Source organism: Otolemur garnettii, unplaced genomic scaffold, assembly GCF_000181295.1.
Source record: "Otolemur garnettii isolate 467f Iridium unplaced genomic scaffold, OtoGar3 scaffold00009, whole genome shotgun sequence".
Lineage (NCBI taxonomy): Eukaryota > Metazoa > Chordata > Mammalia > Primates > Galagidae > Otolemur > Otolemur garnettii.
This window is the reverse complement of record NW_003852404.1, coordinates 448,910-466,409: the sequence shown is the minus strand read 5'-3', so window position 1 is coordinate 466,409 and position 17,500 is coordinate 448,910. Positions and strand designations below refer to the sequence as shown.

General features: G+C 32.7%; 1 protein-coding gene across 13 annotated transcripts in view; it reads left to right on the top strand.

The window, feature by feature from the left end:
- Positions 1 to 17,500, top strand: part of KDM6A (lysine demethylase 6A) — a 234,202-nt gene that overhangs the window by 193,773 nt on the left and 22,929 nt on the right. For all 13 annotated transcript variants that reach the window (XM_003783789.2, XM_003783787.2, XM_023509757.1 and 10 more), the window contains 7 exons: positions 4,932 to 5,061; positions 6,798 to 6,903; positions 7,538 to 7,743; positions 10,443 to 10,507; positions 10,582 to 10,656; positions 11,208 to 11,356; positions 14,498 to 14,612. In XM_003783789.2, coding sequence (XP_003783837.1) covers positions 4,932 to 5,061; positions 6,798 to 6,903; positions 7,538 to 7,743; positions 10,443 to 10,507; positions 10,582 to 10,656; positions 11,208 to 11,356; positions 14,498 to 14,612 — 846 coding nt within the window. The remainder of the gene's footprint in view (positions 1 to 4,931; positions 5,062 to 6,797; positions 6,904 to 7,537; positions 7,744 to 10,442; positions 10,508 to 10,581; positions 10,657 to 11,207; positions 11,357 to 14,497; positions 14,613 to 17,500) is intronic.

The following is a 17,500-nucleotide window of genomic DNA, read 5'->3' as shown; positions in this document are numbered from 1 at the left end:
CACTTCTGATTCTGGCAACATTAACCAAAGTGTCCACTTGTACAGTTGTGCATGCTGTACGCTGAAGTATGTGGTATACCACATCCTTTAAGGTCTCCCATACTTATACCTCCATTACCCCTGTACTTCCATAATGTTCTTTAATTTCAAATACCACTTCAAAAGGGTCTTGTGCTTCTCCAGGGACAGCCATGTTTCTGCCATTTTCTTTGTCCTGCCTATTGCATGGTAATGGTCACATTGATTAACACCATCTTTTAAGTGAATGTCATACTACACATTACTATCACAATTCAATTCATCTTCAAAAAGTAATACATAGATAACAACTCTTAAAATGTATATACATTTTTTGGTACTCCCTGGTACATTCGTAATGGCCTTTTCATTGTTCATGGCACATAATTAGTTTTTCTCATTTGTAATTATTATAAGTGACTCAATCTTGAATGAAAGTTGGGTAAAATACCTGGAACAAACACAAGAAAGAATTTTGCAATATTTTCTAGCACTTTAAATTTCTAAGTTTGAGCAGTCAAATAGTGGATTTTAAAAAGACCCTTTTTTGGTTGTAGATTATCATAAAGTAGCATATAGAAAATAAGCATTCTACAAATAAAAAATATAAACATCAATTTTACTTTGTCTACATTGACCATTTAACATAGCTTTTACATTTTAAAGTTTAAAACAGTGCTCACTTAATAGCTATATAAATCTCTTCCTACATCTACTAGTGCTTATGTGTCTTATTTTGTTACCTAAAAGTGTAGTTATTATTTCTGCTCTTCAGATTATTTTATTAGAACATATCGTGGCTCCACCGCTAATTATATGTTGCTGACAAATGATTGAGGTGAAATGAAATTTTGTTCTTCATAGTTTGCTTCATGGGAAGGGCATTAGGCAGGAGCAATGGAGTATGGGCAAGAAGAATTAAAATAATTTTCAATTAATTTAATTTATCATTTAATGACTAAAGTTGTGTGTTTAAAGTACCTTCCAATCTGTGTTTTATTTTCTGTTTTCGTTATTTCCTGTCAAATTTTAACTAGTTGTTATCTTTAATTATTCTGACATAAAAAAGCAGCAGGTACATTTTTTTCACACTTTTTCTTTTTTCTGTCTATTAGATCCACATTTCTGGCAGCATTTTCGTATCTCGGCAAGATTTTTTTTAATGTCAGTAACTTAAAACCACATTGGATAATCTCTGAATTAAATTCTTCTAAAGCATGTAATGAGGTTCCTGAATTTCTAAAATTTGATTCTTTAGAAATTTTTATATTATAGATTTTTATAGTAGTCTTTTTTGTTATATGATTATTCACTTCAACTCTGGGCCCAAAGAAAATGGTGTCCAGATCAAATGCTATACTTAGCTCTCCTCAGGCATAGTACCTTGGCTCGGTGCTAATTCACCCATCTTCTACGTGCTTCCTTCTTGACTACTGGATCCTCTGTTCTGTTTCTTAGATATTCTGCTCTCACTCTGCTAAGGGATTTCTGGAGGAATATTGTCAGAGAGAGTTCCATGGAGCTATGTTCTGTTTCCCAGGTTATAAACTCTGTACAGTAACAGTTTGCATTAATAAAGTTTTATGCAGTGGGTGCTTAGTTTATCATTTCTTAATGTATTAAAGATCATAATCTTCTAAAAAAAGATTGTCATTTTTGAGGCATATATGAACATTCTCTTCAGACTATTGAAATATATTGTTATAGTTTCTTTTTCAGCTTTTAACTCATAAAGGCAATTTTGCCTTATTATAGAGACTTAATTTGATATACCGTATATATCTTGTAAATAGCTAGATTCATCAAAACACTAGGTCCATGGCATTGTTTGGGTTATTTCAGTAAATCTAGGTCTCAGTTTATTAACATGATGAGACAAAAAACATTCTCTGATGAATTTGATATAAAAATTTTCTGAGGCTTATATAAAAAGTTAAGATGGCAAATGATAGGTGTCATGTTTGCCATTTGTTTCTGTGTTCTGTTGACGGTGCCCTTTGCCAGCAGGAGTCCAGAACTGAAAGAAGGGGAAAATAACAGACGCAAAAGACTTGATGTTTCTGGTGTAGGAGCTTCCTAACAAAAGATGATTAAAGCATAGATGAATTTTATCCACAGAGCACTTTTTCTTCTCATTTCTCTACCAAATGCTGTGGGTAAATTTGAAAATAAGTTTAAGTTGATAATTTAAGTAATTGGGCAATGACTAACTTCTCCCTACTCTGCTTGCTCAGAGAAAGAGCTTCAAAATGGGAGAAAAGGACTTATAATGAGACAGTATGTAAATTCTTTCCAACATCTGCTTCTTTTGCTACTTTGCATTTTATATTAAAGTTTCATTGTTTAGCTTGAGGTAGTCTAAACAATGTTGGATGCTTATGTGTTCAGAAGATAAAGTCTGTTATTCATAGCCCCTCCGCGTTAAGATTGATAAGAATATTTTAAGTGAAAAAAGCTTATAGTTGTTACATGGACAAGTATTCATCCTTCCTATTTGTTTCACACTTGATTTAATAGCCAGATAATCTCCATGTTTGAAACTCCATAAGAATTTGCTATATAGGACTTCTTTGTACTATTTATTCTGTGTGCCCTCTTATTTTCACATGTAGTGAGTTTTTAAATTGATGGTTATTTTAAAATCTGATTCTTTATTTTAATGTTGTAGTGTTTTGTGGTGTACATTAAATGACTGAATATTTCTTTCATTTAAAATTGTAATTGCAACATTTAAGTGGTTGAATCATTATCAGCTCCCTTAGTTATGCTTCACCTTTTTCTTTTCTGTTTTAAAATATAGGCAGCAACAATTTTTATTGTTTTACTTTCCTTTTTTCTTTTTAAAATTCTTACAGAACTATAAAAATGATAGTGCCAGAAAATGTTGTAGAAGCTTAAATTTTGGTGCCACATTTAATTAGCATGAGATACTCTTTTATGATACAGTTTTACTACATGGTCCATATCTTTCAGTTTCTTTAACATATTAATCATGTACTATACAGAAGTATATCCACTTCCTTTCTGGAGAATAAGTTTTATGTATTCTGAGAGTATTCAGTTTAAATTCCAAAGTTAAAGAGTGGCAGATACACCATTCAGCTTGAAAAGTAATATTTATGTGGAAGTTGTGAATGTTCTGTCTTGCAATGGTTTAATGATAATACTTGAATTATTTGTTTACCAATTTCTGACAAGAATTTTCTATTTGTTAATGCAAAATTCTATGGAGTTTATAAGTTAGTATCAATTTTATACCTAAATCTAAAAACTTAAATGTATGTCTTTCTTTAAATGTACAGGGTTTGCATACTTTGTGGAGAAACGTTGAAAACTAATGTTGAGTAGATAAAATATTCATTTATTTAACCTTTTTAACCTTAATTGTTAGCTGAACTTAAAATTACGATTTAGTAACTATTACACATACTTTTATTTAAAAATCATTATTTTAAACTTAATTCATTCCTTTGAGACCTACCATGAACTCTTTTGTTTGTACTTGGAGTTGTAGTTGAAAAAATTAAGAAAGTGAAACCCATGTTATTATTTATTATAATGTCTTAACAGTGGAATTTTAAGCCTTAGTTATCTTAGTGCCAATCCAAACAGGCTGAGTTTTAAGATTTTTTTTCAGTGTAGCAAAAACATAGCAAAATAAGAAAAATTAATTTTGTTTCAACCTGTGTTACTCTATAATTTGTAGTGAAAAATGATTCCCTCTTAAGTTACTAAGTTGACTTCCCACAACAGTTAAAATTTTGAAATTCTTACTGAAATTTTAATATGTTTGAAAGTTGTTAATATTTTAATGCAGCAGTTGTTTTTGAGCTTATAATGGAGTGAGGTAAGTTATATTTAACTTGGAGTGGTTTAAAGGCTCAAAATTATTTCTTTCTGATTTTCCAAATTGGATGCAAACTTTAAGAAATTATAAATATTTTTCTTATTTTCTTGTACCAAGAGAATTATAGTTAGAGTATAAGTCTACCTTGTTTTAAGAATTTATAATTTAATAGCAATACCTTAATTAAAGGAAAAGAAACCCCAAATAGTAAGTAATAATTATTTACAGTGTCAGAGAATGGATAGCACCTATATTATGTATACATTGTTTTAAACAAAATACTGTAATTTCTGTAAAGTTTAGTAGATTGCAGTTTTTCTGAATCCCAGTAGTCAAGGAAAATTTTTTTTTCAGATTTGAGAAAAGAAAACAATCTCAGGCTTGAGAGTTGTCACAAAGACATTCTGGTTATAATTGCTAAGATGAGACATGGGAAGAAAGACATATTCTGTTGTTACTATTATCTGTGTGAGGGGTGTCCAACCTTTTTACTTTTCTGCCCTGCATTGGAAGAGTTAAGTGTTGTCTTGGGCCATGCAGTAAATACACAAACACTAAGGAAAGCTGATTTAGCTATCCCCACCCAAAATAATAGTCCCTGTGTACTGATGTTGAACACTACAGATAAAAAACATAGCAGAATTGGCATGTGACCTGCAGGTTGGACACTCCCCACACCTTTTGGTAACTTAAAACATTAAGTTAATGTTTTAACATTTGACAGAAATGAATGTGATAGTGGAGAGGAAACTGGAGCTCATGTTTATAAAGAGAATAATTTGAGCTCAGGTAAAGAGAATAAATTGAAAAATTATAAGCAAAATAAGGAATGTCATCAGTAATCCATGTGTTCAATAATTTTCTTCAATGGAAGATACATAGGTATCAAGAGAAGTATTTACTGATATTAATCATTCATAACTTTACCTGATGGATCTAAACCTCATGGATTTATGCAAGTGCCCCATAATTTAATTAGGAGTTAATGAGAATTTTTACCTGTTTTTCTAAATAAATGTACAATTGATTTATTCTCCCTTCTTCTTCTTCTTCTTTTTTTTTTAAGGAATCTAGGTAAAAATGGCTTATCTAACAGTAGCATTTTGTTGGATAAATGTCCACCTCCAAGACCACCATCTTCACCATACCCTCCTTTGCCAAAGGACAAGTTGAATCCACCTACACCTAGTATTTATGTGAGTCTGAATTGACTGAGTAGAAATAAAACCAGTGTTTACACCTACTTGTCTTTTACAAATTTTTTTTAAAATATTATATGAATGCCCTTTAGTAAACATTACAGTTATTTATAGAGGCTTAAATATGTTTTGGGAAAAATGATGTATTTTAAAAGATTTGGTAATAGCATTCTAAAAATGCCTTCTCAGCTGTTAACTGTGATTATATTAGAATAGTGAGTAATAACTTTTTAAGTGCCCTAATTTTGAGCTGCATTAGGCAAAAGCTACCTAAAAGTATAACTTTCTTGAGTAAATATGGTTTTAAATCTCCCTTCTACTAGTAATGTAGACCTTAATAATTCATTCTATTTTATACACCTACCAAAAAAAGGTAGTATGTACCTTCACAAAAAGTGTTTGAAAACATAAATGTGATAATAGATACATAATCACCTAATAGATTATTAAAACATTTAAAACCAGATATTAGTTTTACTTTATAAAAATTTAAACATCTGATACAGAAAGTTGGTAAGAGTTCAATCAAAACAATTTCTTTTTTTTTTTATTAAATGATAGCTATATACATTAATGCAAACATGGGGTACAGTGTAGTGTTTTCATATACATTTTGAAATACTTTCATCAAGCTGGTTCACATAAATTTCATGTCATTTGCATAGTCATTGTGTCAAAACATTTATATTCTAGTTCTAGAAAAATTCACTTGTACCCTTGTTAGACAGAAATATAGGTGATCTTTCCAGTCACCCTCCCACCACCCAGCAGAACAATTTCTATTTCTGTGACTCCCAAATAGGTTTCCCTACCCCATGTCCTTCCGTCTTCCTGCTTCTACTCCAAATGAAAAAATTTTTAAGTTATATATCTAATTAGGGTAATTTACTTAGAATGGTCTTGTATCTACAAACTTATCCTAGAATTTGTTTTATAGATTTGGCCCCTTTGCCCTCTAGAGGCCAAATGTTGTCGTATTAATTGTTATTTGTTATACTTCCTATGTAAAGGAAATACTGGAGTAGATATATAAGAAAACCCTTAAATTGAGATCTGAGGGGGAAAAATGCAAAGCTTTTATCTTTTATGGGTCTTCAGCCTGCTTTCATTTTGATAGTATTTTTTTTAAACAATATTTTCCTTTCTCCTCTTTAATTTTTTATTGTGATTTTTAAAAATTACATAAAATTTGCCATGTTAACCATTTCTAAATGTACAGTTCAGTAGTGTTGAGCATATTTTACATCATTGTACAACTAATGTCCAGAGTTTTTTCATCTTGCCAAACTGAAACTCTACACATTAAACAACTCCCCATTTCCCCTTCCTGTCAGTCCCTGGCAATTACCATTCCACTTTCTAATTCTATGAATCTGACCACTTTAGATACCTCATATAAATGGAATCATACAGAGTTTGTCTTTTTATGACAGGAGTTTTTGAGGCTGAAAAATATTTGAAACACTTTGATTTTGAGTTATTTTAAATTTCATTTCTCCTAAATATTTTTTCACAGTAAGGTAGAAAAGAGAAATGTATATGGTTATTGTCTAATTAAAATTATAATCAAAAGACATACTGATAAAATATTGTGAAATGTAAAATAGACATGTCAATACATAAGATACATTTTTATTTAAATTATGATAAATAATGGATATGAATTTGGGGGGTAATGTTTAAGTAAAATTTCTGTTTTCCTAAGATCTAAGCCACATATTTTAATTTTACAGTTGGAAAATAAGCGTGATGCTTTCTTTCCTCCATTACATCAATTTTGTACAAATCCAAGCAACCCTGTTACTGTAATACGTGGCCTTGCTGGAGCTCTTAAGTTAGGTAAGTTTTAAATAAAAAATTAAAAAATTGTATATTTCATTATGTTTTAACTTTTAAGGCACTGGCAGAAATTTGTTTTTTATGTTTTAATGTTTTCATTTCTATATTTTTCTGGCTATAGGAGCGTTTGTGTCTGTGTGTGTTAGTTCTTTAATTTATGATGTGACAATATGATGGTGATAGTGGTTGCTTATAATTTCTTAGTGGTTTTCAGATGAACCTTTTATTTTTGGTAATCATACAATTGTGATTTAGGTTAACAGCAGAAATTTTGGACATAAAATATAGGTGAAAACTTGATGCTATAGTACTTATTAGAAGTATTATAGCCCCATCAATTTCCTGGCATCTGAAAAAATTAAATAGGTGAAACTTCAGTCATTGTACCTTTAATTTTTTTCCCTAGTGGGATGACATGTCAATTAGATCCAGTTAGGTTCAGGGAAGTCTTTGATGTAAGGTCCAAGGAGGGCTTCAGTGTTTGGTTCTGTAAATGGCTCAATGCCCAGGTTGTGCAGAGCTCCTGGTTGGTTTATCTTTTCTTTATTTCTTTTTTTTTTCCTTAAAAAATAAGGCATTTAAAAATATCCCAAATATATTATTGTTTATTAACTACATTTATTTATTTATGAAGACCTGGGACTTTTCTCTACTAAAACTTTGGTGGAAGCTAACAATGAACATATAGTAGAAGTGAGGACACAATTGTTGCAGCCAGCAGATGAGAACTGGGATCCCACTGGAACGAAGAAAATCTGGCATTGTGAAAGTAATCGATCTCATACTACAATTGCTAAATATGCACAGTATCAGGCCTCCTCATTCCAGGAATCATTGAGAGTAAGTATTTACTTTTGTTTTACAGTTTTAAAGATTACTTATTTTGGGGTTTTGAAAGGCTACATTACTTTTGTAAGCATCCCGTTATTTTGTGTTATATAAAATACTTAAGTGCTATCCAGCTTTTGCTCTTAGTAAAGTTTAAGCTAATCTATGGGTTGATAACGTAAATGTAATTATAGGGAAATAGAATTACTGTCTAACAAGATAACCTCTTCATTTCTGGGCTATTTTCGGTTAGAGCAGGGTTTCTTTGACACTGTTGACATTTTGGGCTGGATGATTTTTTGTTGTAGGGACTGTCTTGTGTGTTATATGATAATTTAGTAGTATCTGTGGCCTCCCACAAAGTTTTTCAGGCATGCCGAATAAATACTCTTAAAGGGCAAAATCACTTCTGGTTGAGAACCATTGATTTAGAGGATAAACTAAGTCTCAGGTTTGTCTTATTCTTGCAAAATCTCGAGTCATGTTTCTTCTCTCTCTCTCTCTCTCTTTTTTTTTTTTTTTTGTTTGGTCAAATTATCATAATTTGGTAGACTACTCCTCTAGGAAGCATTGGTGTTCTTTGGACCAATCTTTAGCCTGTAAAAGAAAACTAAGGGAGACGTAGAAATTTATAGAAATTATTTCAACATCTATGAAAAATTTATAAAGCAAAAATTTGATAAACAGAAGATTATTATTAAAACACCCACAGGCTTTTAGCACTAAAGCATTACGATAATCCCCTGGCACTATAACAGCTTTGTGAATTCTCCCACAAAATGAACACAAAACATTCAACAAAGTGAGTTTATGAAATGTATTACTCAGATACTTGTCTGCACCAAGTTGTTTGTTCTTCACATGTCCTACAGCTGACGCTTACTGTGTGGCTGAAAGTGTTTAATATCATTTATATCTATAAATTGTATCTTTGTGTTTCTTTCCCACTGACATTCCCTATATTCTACACAGAAATTTCATCTAATAAAACCTGTCCTGCAAATATCAAAGTTGCAGTGAATTCATTTTCCATGTAAATCTCTGTAGTTCATACTTTCAGGAGATTTCAATTACATGATAGAATTATCAGAATAGAATAAATAGTAATCAAGATTCAAAGATCATCAAAAGAAAATTTGAAGGAGTTCAGAAACAAAGATAATAAAGAGGCAGAGTATGTATGTATATATTTAATTCTTTGAGATAGAATCTCACTCTGTTACCTTGGGTAAAGTACAGCAGTGTCATGGTACCTCTCACTGCAATTTCAGAACTCCTAGGTTCAAGTGATTCCCCTGACTTATGCTCCTGAGTAACTGGGACTACAGGAACATACCACCAAATCCAGCTAACTTTTTTCTATTTTTAGTAAAGACAGGGTCTCAGTCTTACTCAGGCTGGTCTCGAACTCCTGAGCTCAAGCAATCCTCCTACCTCAGTCTCTCATAGTGCTGGGATTATAGGCGTGGACCACCTTCCCTGGCCCCTAGCAGAGTATTTAAATGGTAATGATTACATAACTAAAGAAAGGATTTTTTTTAGTGTGCTTTGAAGCATGGACTATTACATGTGGAAAAAATGGACAAATATTCAGAAAGTATATTTTTAAAGAGAGGGAAGCCAAAAGACTAGTAGTATCGCAAACTCAGAAATCATAGAGCAGTGTTAAATGATACTATGTCTGTAATACAAGAATTGTAAAAAGTAATATTTGCATTGAAAAGCACCTATATTTATCATCCAGACACTTAATTTCCTTATGTTGTAAGTATTTTATCATGTGTGTATAATTCCTTGTGGAATAACTATATTCCAGGAAGTTCTTCCACCGAGGAAGAACTTCTTCCATTTGTTTGTAATCAAGAAAGGAGAACATCTTTTTTTTTTTTTTTTTTTTTTTTGAGGCACAGTCTCACTATATTGCCCTGGGCCCTGGCGTCACAGCTCACAGGAGCCTTCAACTCTTGGGCTTAAGCGATTCTCTTGCCTCAGCTGCCCAAGCAGCTGGGACCACAGGTGCCTGCCACAAAACCCAGCTATTTTTTGGGTTGTAGTTGTCATTGTTGTTTAGCAGGCCTGGGCTAGGTTCGAACCTGCCAGCCCCGGTGTATATGGCTGGCACCCTAACCACTGAGCTATGGGCGCCAAGCCAAGAATAGAGAACATCTTACTTGCACATGTACATATAGCTATTGATGTGTACATGCTTCTCTACTAGCTTGAAACATTTATAATGAAGATTGAAACTTCATTGGAGTATTTAAATGGTAAGGATTACATAACCAAAGAAAAGGATTTTACCTTTCCCTTTACCCTTTACCTTTACACTTTTTCTCCTTGAAAATGGGGCAAGTCCCCAACTAAATCTTAATCTAACCTATAATTCCATCTTATGACTAACACCTAAAAGTCATATCATACCTCCATTAACAAAATATTAACTGAAAATGGGGCAAGTTTGAGAATCTATAGTGTGATTTTGTGGCTAGTGGAGGAAGTTAGATACCATGCCAGTGAGATTTGACTTTTTTTGCGTATTTATTTAGTGTGATCTTTGAAGAAATTTACATGTATAAGAGGCCTATGGAAACTTACTTTCAAAACCTAGTTAATACCATTAAATGTACATATGAACCTTTTCTTAGTTGTGTGATGGAAAGGATTACTAATTGTAAAATATAAAGCTAGTATGCTTTTTGCTTAATCTATAGGAAGAAAATGAGAAAAGAAGTCATCATAAAGATCACTCAGATAATGAATCTACATCTTCAGATAAGTAAGTCATTTTTAATGTCCACTCAGTATTTTTTTTTTAAAAGGTATGTTGCTAATGTTGTCTCCTTTTCTAAGTTCTGGGAGGAAGAGGAAAGGACCCTTTAAAACCATAAAGTTTGGGACCAACATTGACCTGTCTGATGACAAAAAGTAAGTTCTTGTAGTAATAGCTCTATGAACTGATGCAAAAAGTTATCCTTTGCAAGATTGGGAATTATCTATAATTTTCTCTCCTATTTCATTTCTTGTCATTTTTCTGAGTTGACATACAAATTTAAGCTAAATTATTTTTGCTATGTTTTACAATTAAATTATTTTCTTTGACTTAAAACTCCAGTAGAATTTTTCATCATTCTGTCTTTATGCTAATTACATATTACAAAAATCTTTCTTTTATTTACATGAAATAGAATTGTATAAAATATATATTTATATTTAAATATAATTATACAGTACAACTAAAAATAGAAAGTCAGGTTTTTTCTTTTATTTGCATAGTCTGTATTTTTTATGCTTCTTTTCACTGGGAAGTTTTCTTTGGAAAAACTTAAAAATTTAAGCATTCCAGTATTTCCTATGCAAAAGTGAAATATTTGTAGATTTAATTGTTTCTATTTGGAGCAAGAGGTTTTGAAGAAATCTTTAACTTCCACAAATATTTGTAGCAGTGTTTCACTCTTGATCTGTTAACTTTATTGCAGGTGGAAGTTACAGCTACATGAGCTGACTAAACTTCCTGCTTTTGTGCGTGTCGTATCAGCAGGAAATCTTCTAAGCCATGTTGGTCATACCATACTGGGCATGAATACAGTTCAACTATACATGAAAGTTCCAGGGAGCAGAACACCAGGTAATTTTTGTGAAATAACATTTTATACAGTTGAAAAATAGAACTAACAAAAGGTGAAACATGCAAAGAAAACCAGAATCTTTCCATTTATAATGAATAAAACTGAAAGGATTGTTTCTATTGTTAAGATTAGATTCTTTAAGTGGGCTCAGATTATTACGTTTCCCTCTTTGCAATATCTTTTTTAGTATAATAGTTCAGAAGCATTATAAAAAGTTAATCTGGATAGGAGTCATTGGAGCACTTCTGGGAAAATAAGTCCCTGTGGCCTAAAGATTGTTGTTGATCCCATCTACTACAGAGAGTGACAAGTATAATGTTTTCTAAATGTTTTCTTAAAGCCACAATAAAAAGTATATTTTATATCATGACCTGTAACAACATTTTCTTCAAATGATCATTTCTATTCTATTTCATTTAAAAAGGAAAGTATAGGTTGCAATTCACAGTTAAAGAAACACTTGATGGGGAGACATTACTAGAGTCATCCTTGTATCTAGTCTGGATTTTGCAAGTAATTAGACTTAGCGCTTTTGGCAAACAATATTCCTTCTCTGGGTCTTTTTCTTCATTTATAAAACAAATTACATTGTTTTTAGACTTAAAATTTTAATCTAACCCTAATGTATAATCTTCTCTGTGCTCCCTTGGAATGACATGAAATTTACCAAGGCTGTATTCAAAATATTTAACAATCGCCACAATCCCTGCACTGATCAAGTAGAAGAGATACTGATGTTTACCAGCTCAGCTATACCAGTGCCTGCAGGGTGCTTATCTCCCTCAGGTGCTTCTGTTCACTACTTGTTGTAGCCATGGTTTGAAAAGCAAACTGTTCCCTTATTTGTCACCTTCTTATTAAATCTTGCTTTAAGAATTGTTTCTAAGTAAGGCTATGTTTACTTCTGGGTAATACAGGTGAGTGGTTCCTCGCCCTGGCTGCTCATTTGAATTTCCTGGTAGCTTAAAAAAATGCATAATTGATGAATCTCTGAGATTGAGATCCAGGCATGAGTATTTGAAAAAAAATAAAGGTTCTCTCAGGGCATTTTAATTATTATACAGCCCAGATTAGGCTTATTGGTTATAGTTTTTATCCTCAGGACATTGGAAGCCTATTTTTGTGATATTTTATCCATAGTTGATTAAGAAGTTCTGGAATAATTGATGGAAGAGCTATGTTCTGCTCCCTACTTTGTCATTAGACACTGACGTAAATATTGAGCAAGCTCTTTGAATTTTCTAGAGTTAGTTTTCTTATCAGATTGGTTCTATAAAGATTCCTTTTCATTGAAAGTGTCTCCCATCAAATTAAAATTATTTTATGCAAATGACATTCTCCAATTAGGAAGAATCCCTTTTTCATTACAAATCTAAGGAGAATGCAAACTTGACAGATTACCTCTTTGTCACTTGTACTTAGAGTGTTCTGGGATTTTGTTTGTTTGTTTGTTTATATGACATTAGTCTTCTAAAAAGGTCTTCTATAAACTTAAAAATTCCTCTACAATAGTTCTAATAGAAATATAATACAAGTCACATATAATGTAAAATTTTTGATAGTCATGTTAAAGTAAAAAGGTGAAATTAATTTTACCCAGTATACCCCAAATATTTCAATATGTAATCAGTATAAAGTTATAGAGATTTTCACATTTTTTCATATTAAGTCTTTGAAATCCAATGTGTACAAATGCAAGTACTACATATTCCAATGTACATTTCAAGTGGTTGTCACATTGGACAACACAAACTTAGAAAGAATGTATAGTTTAGTTGCGCTCAATTTAAAAAACATTATTTTGAGTATCTTGTGTGGGGTAAGGAACACTTTGTTTCTAGAGTTACATAAATAAATGTATAAGTGATACTTATTTTAATGGACTTTGTGATCAGATGTGTATCTTCTAACCTGTAGAGAAGCTCTCAAGGTTCTACCCTAAGAGATTTTAATTTAGATGGCAAGGTCCCAATATCTCTAATTTTAATTAGAGCTAAATTTTATTTAGTCCGTGCCATAGACAATTCCAGCCATCTATCTGCAGTAGGAGACAACTGTAAGTACTGAGTACCATCAAGGAGCTTATCTGATGAGAGTCCTGAGGTAGGCATAACAAAGAGGAATCTCTTATACATCAGTCCTTGGGTAAACCCCAGTAAGGTCAAAACGGACACACACAGTTCCTTGGGAACAGAGTCAATTCTGCTCCTTCTAGAACCAGGGACATTCACACCAGGAATGTAGACTTTTAAGTCCACTGCTGCACGAGCAATAAGAGTGGGACTAAATTAAAGTGCCACAAAAATCTCCTATCAAATTTATGTCATGTCTCTCCTGGTCAAGCATTTGGTTGGTTGCTGTAAACTTTTAACTGTCTCTGAGCTCTGGCAAGGTTGCGGCTAACAATTTTTAGCTAGTTTTGTGTGCAGGTACGTGTGCGTGTGTGTATGTGTTTCTGCCATTTTTGCTGATAGCACTTCCTAGAGAAGCTAATATTTTGAAAACTAGGCATCTTGCTGCTTTTCCAGTGTGTTATATTGCTTATGAGAAATGAAGATTACCTCATATTGGAAATAATGGTAATGATATCTATAATACGTAATATTATTGCTTACTATGTACAGATGGCCCCCAACTTAATTAAAATGGTTCAGCTTATAATTTTTGGACTATATAATGGATTTATCAGGGCATCAAATCCATTTTTTGACTTAAATTATATTTTCCTGCTTATAATGGGTTTATTGGGATGTAACCTTGTTACGATTTGAGACGCCATCTGTATTAGGCATTGTTGTAAGCAGTCATTATTTCATTGATCTTTAAAACAACTCAGTAATTTATAGGAATTGTTATCTGCTCTTAAATATAAGGTAATTGAGTTAGAAAGGTTTACCAGCTTGCCCAGGTTCATGTAATGACTAAACCAAAGAGCCTGACTCCAGAGATTAAGCTTTTAGCTATGATTTTATACTGCCTTTCATAGAAGCTCTAACTAAAGTTAGGAGTTAACCCAAAAATGCTACAGTGATAAAGAACTGAATACTACTGTTGAATGTTTGTATGGTTTCATTTCTAAAGACCTATTTTTCTGTAGAGTTTATAGTGTGCTTTTTAATGTTTTTCTTTTCACATTTCAGGTCATCAAGAAAATAACAACTTCTGTTCAGTTAACATAAATATTGGCCCAGGTGACTGTGAATGGTTTGTTGTTCCTGAAGGTTACTGGGGTGTCCTGAATGACTTCTGTGAAAAGTAGGTGTCCAAACTAATTTTCTTTAAACATAATTATTAGAAAACAGTAATTGATAACTTACCAAGCTAGAGATCTTAATGAATACATAGCCAGTCTTTACTTAGCATTCAGCAGTATATTCATTTTTAAATGATTTAATTTCAAACCTGTTATTTTGTGTTATTGAAAATACTTTTTAAGAAAGATACCATGAAACCACTTCATGCAATAGTGGTAGTCATGAGTTTAGAAGATAGAAAGATTGAGTTATTGAAGTATAAATGCTTGTTCATATGAAAGGTGTATATTCTAATAAAAATTGTTATATTACAAATGGTTTAGAAAGTGGAAGGAATTTAACTGCTTCAAATTTTATTTTCTCTAATTGAAAGAGCTATCGCATCTTGGCCTTTTGGCTAAGATCAAGTGTAGCATCTAATTGAAAGAGCTTTTCGTAGTGGAAGTATTCCTTTCCTTAAGTTCCTAGAAATAGCCTTCATTTATTTCTGTGTCTTCTGTTAAAAAGTGCCTTGGAATTTTTTATCATTGGTTTAAATTTAATTATTTGTCTAGATAGAACTTTATTATTTTCTTTTCTAAAACGCAATCTATCATGTAAGCATTTAATATTTTCATTTAGTAATAACATTAGAAAATTATTAAGGGGTAAAAATTAGAAATTATAAATTATATACACTTTTTTTTTTTAGAGACAGAGTCTCACTTTGTCACCCTTGGTAGAGTGCTGTGGTGTCACAGTTCACAGCAACCTCCAGCTCTTGGGCTTAAGTGATTCTCTTGCCTCAGCCTCCTGCCACAATGCCTGGCTATTTTTGCAGATTGGCCAGGACTGGGTTCAAACCTGCCACCCTCAGTATATGGGGCCAGCAACCTACTCACTGAGCCACAGGCACTGCCCAATTATATATACACATTTGATATTATTCAAACCCCCACTCAGAAAAGGTGGGGGGTGGGGCTTAAAATGCTTACATGTGAGATTACTTTAAAAACTGATTAGACCCATGTTCTGCATACTATCTTGTAATTTCTTACTTTGGCTTTTAAGGATCTTTGCTATAAATAAGTATTTGGATTTAGTAAGAAGTATATCGTAGTTGAAAAACAAAGAAAGGCATGAATCCAAAAATTTTTCATATATAAGCAGGAGATAATTTCCCTATATTGTCTTTGCTATTTAACATGTTGCTTTCCTTTAATGTAAGAAAGCCAAAGATAAGAAATATTAAAATTTCAAGTACACTGATGAAATAACCTGGTGTACTTTAATCTATATTGTTTTATGGATCAGCAGTCAAGTAGCAGCAGAAAGAATATTGCCATGTGGGACATCATTGTGCTACAGAAAGATGTCTTATTTCTTTAACTTTGAGATGGTAGTAGAACAGGTATTCCTTGCTCATTATTTTTGAGTAGAGGATGGCTATTTTGAGAGTACAGTTTCTTTTCTATCTAAATGGAGAGATTTCTTGGTAACAAAGGCAATTAGAAGAAGCAGATGATGAAAAAAATTTGAGCTTGGGGATAATAAAAATATCAAGTTAATGTGAAAGATTAGGTAAATTTAATAACTAAGTTGCAAAAAATGCCACTTGCTGGCTTGGCACCTGTAGCTCAGTGGCTAAGGTGCCACTCCATATACACTGGAGCTGGTGGGTTCAAAGCAAGCCTGGGCCTGCTAGACAACAATGACAACTACAACCCAAAAAAAAAAGCCGGCTGATATGGCAGGTACCTGTGGTCCCAGCTACTTGAGAAGCTGAGGCAAGAGAATCACTTAAGCCCAAGAGTTTGAGGTTGCTGTGAGCTGGGATGTCACCACACTCTACCAAGGGCGACAAAAAAAACAAACAAACAAACAAACAAAAAAAACCCACTTGCTACCAAAGCATTTCACTGTAATTTTGTTTCACATAGATTGTTGCTTTTGATACTGTTTTGTAGTTTCTTATATGACTTTAATACTACTTGCCTTGAAATAACCATTCCTTTGAATATATTAAAGCATTACTTGCTTTTTTTAAAGTTTTTTTTGATTTTTTTTTTTTTTAGAGAGAGTCTCACTCTGTGACCCTCAGTAGAGTGCTGTAGAGTCACAGCTCACAGCAGCCTCCAACTCCTGGGCTTAGGTGATTCTCTTGCCTCAGCCTCCTGAGTAGCTGGGACTACAGGCGCCTGCCACAACGCCCAGCTATTTTTTCCCTTGCAGTTTGGCTAGGCCTGGGTTTGAGCCTGCCACCCTCAGTATATGTGGCCGGTGCCCCACTCACTGAGCCACAGGCACCACCCCATTTTTTTCTTTAAATTTTACTTGTTGATTGGGATTGCCCTCTTCCTTTTGAATAAAAATATTTTATTTTATGATGGCAGTACATGGGTTCATGAACATTTTTTGTTTTATAGGCAACTTTTTCTGTAGTATATCTATTTAGCCTTATCACAAACAATAAGCCAATCCTTACCTCCTTGCAGTTAGGCTACCACTGGCAGTCTATTCTACAGTAGCCTTGCATTTTTTAAATAAAACAAAAATGGGACTAAGGTTCCATCTAGATCAGGGGTTAACCAATTTCTTTTCCTAGAGGGCCAAATAATATCTTAGTCTTTGCAGGTCCTGTGGTGTCTATCTCAACAGTGTCATTATAGCACAAAAGCAGTCACAGATAATACATAAATGAATGGACGTGGCTGTATGCTAGTAAAAGTTTTATGTACAAAAACAGGCAGTAGGCTGAATTTGGCCCCATGGGCTGTTGTGACCAGCCCTTGATCTAGATAACAAATTAAATTTAAACCAGTAAAAACAATTTTAAAGTAAATTTAATGATATACTTTAGCACAAGACACAAAGTGAAGTGAAGTTTGGGTTTTTTTTTTTTTTTTTTTT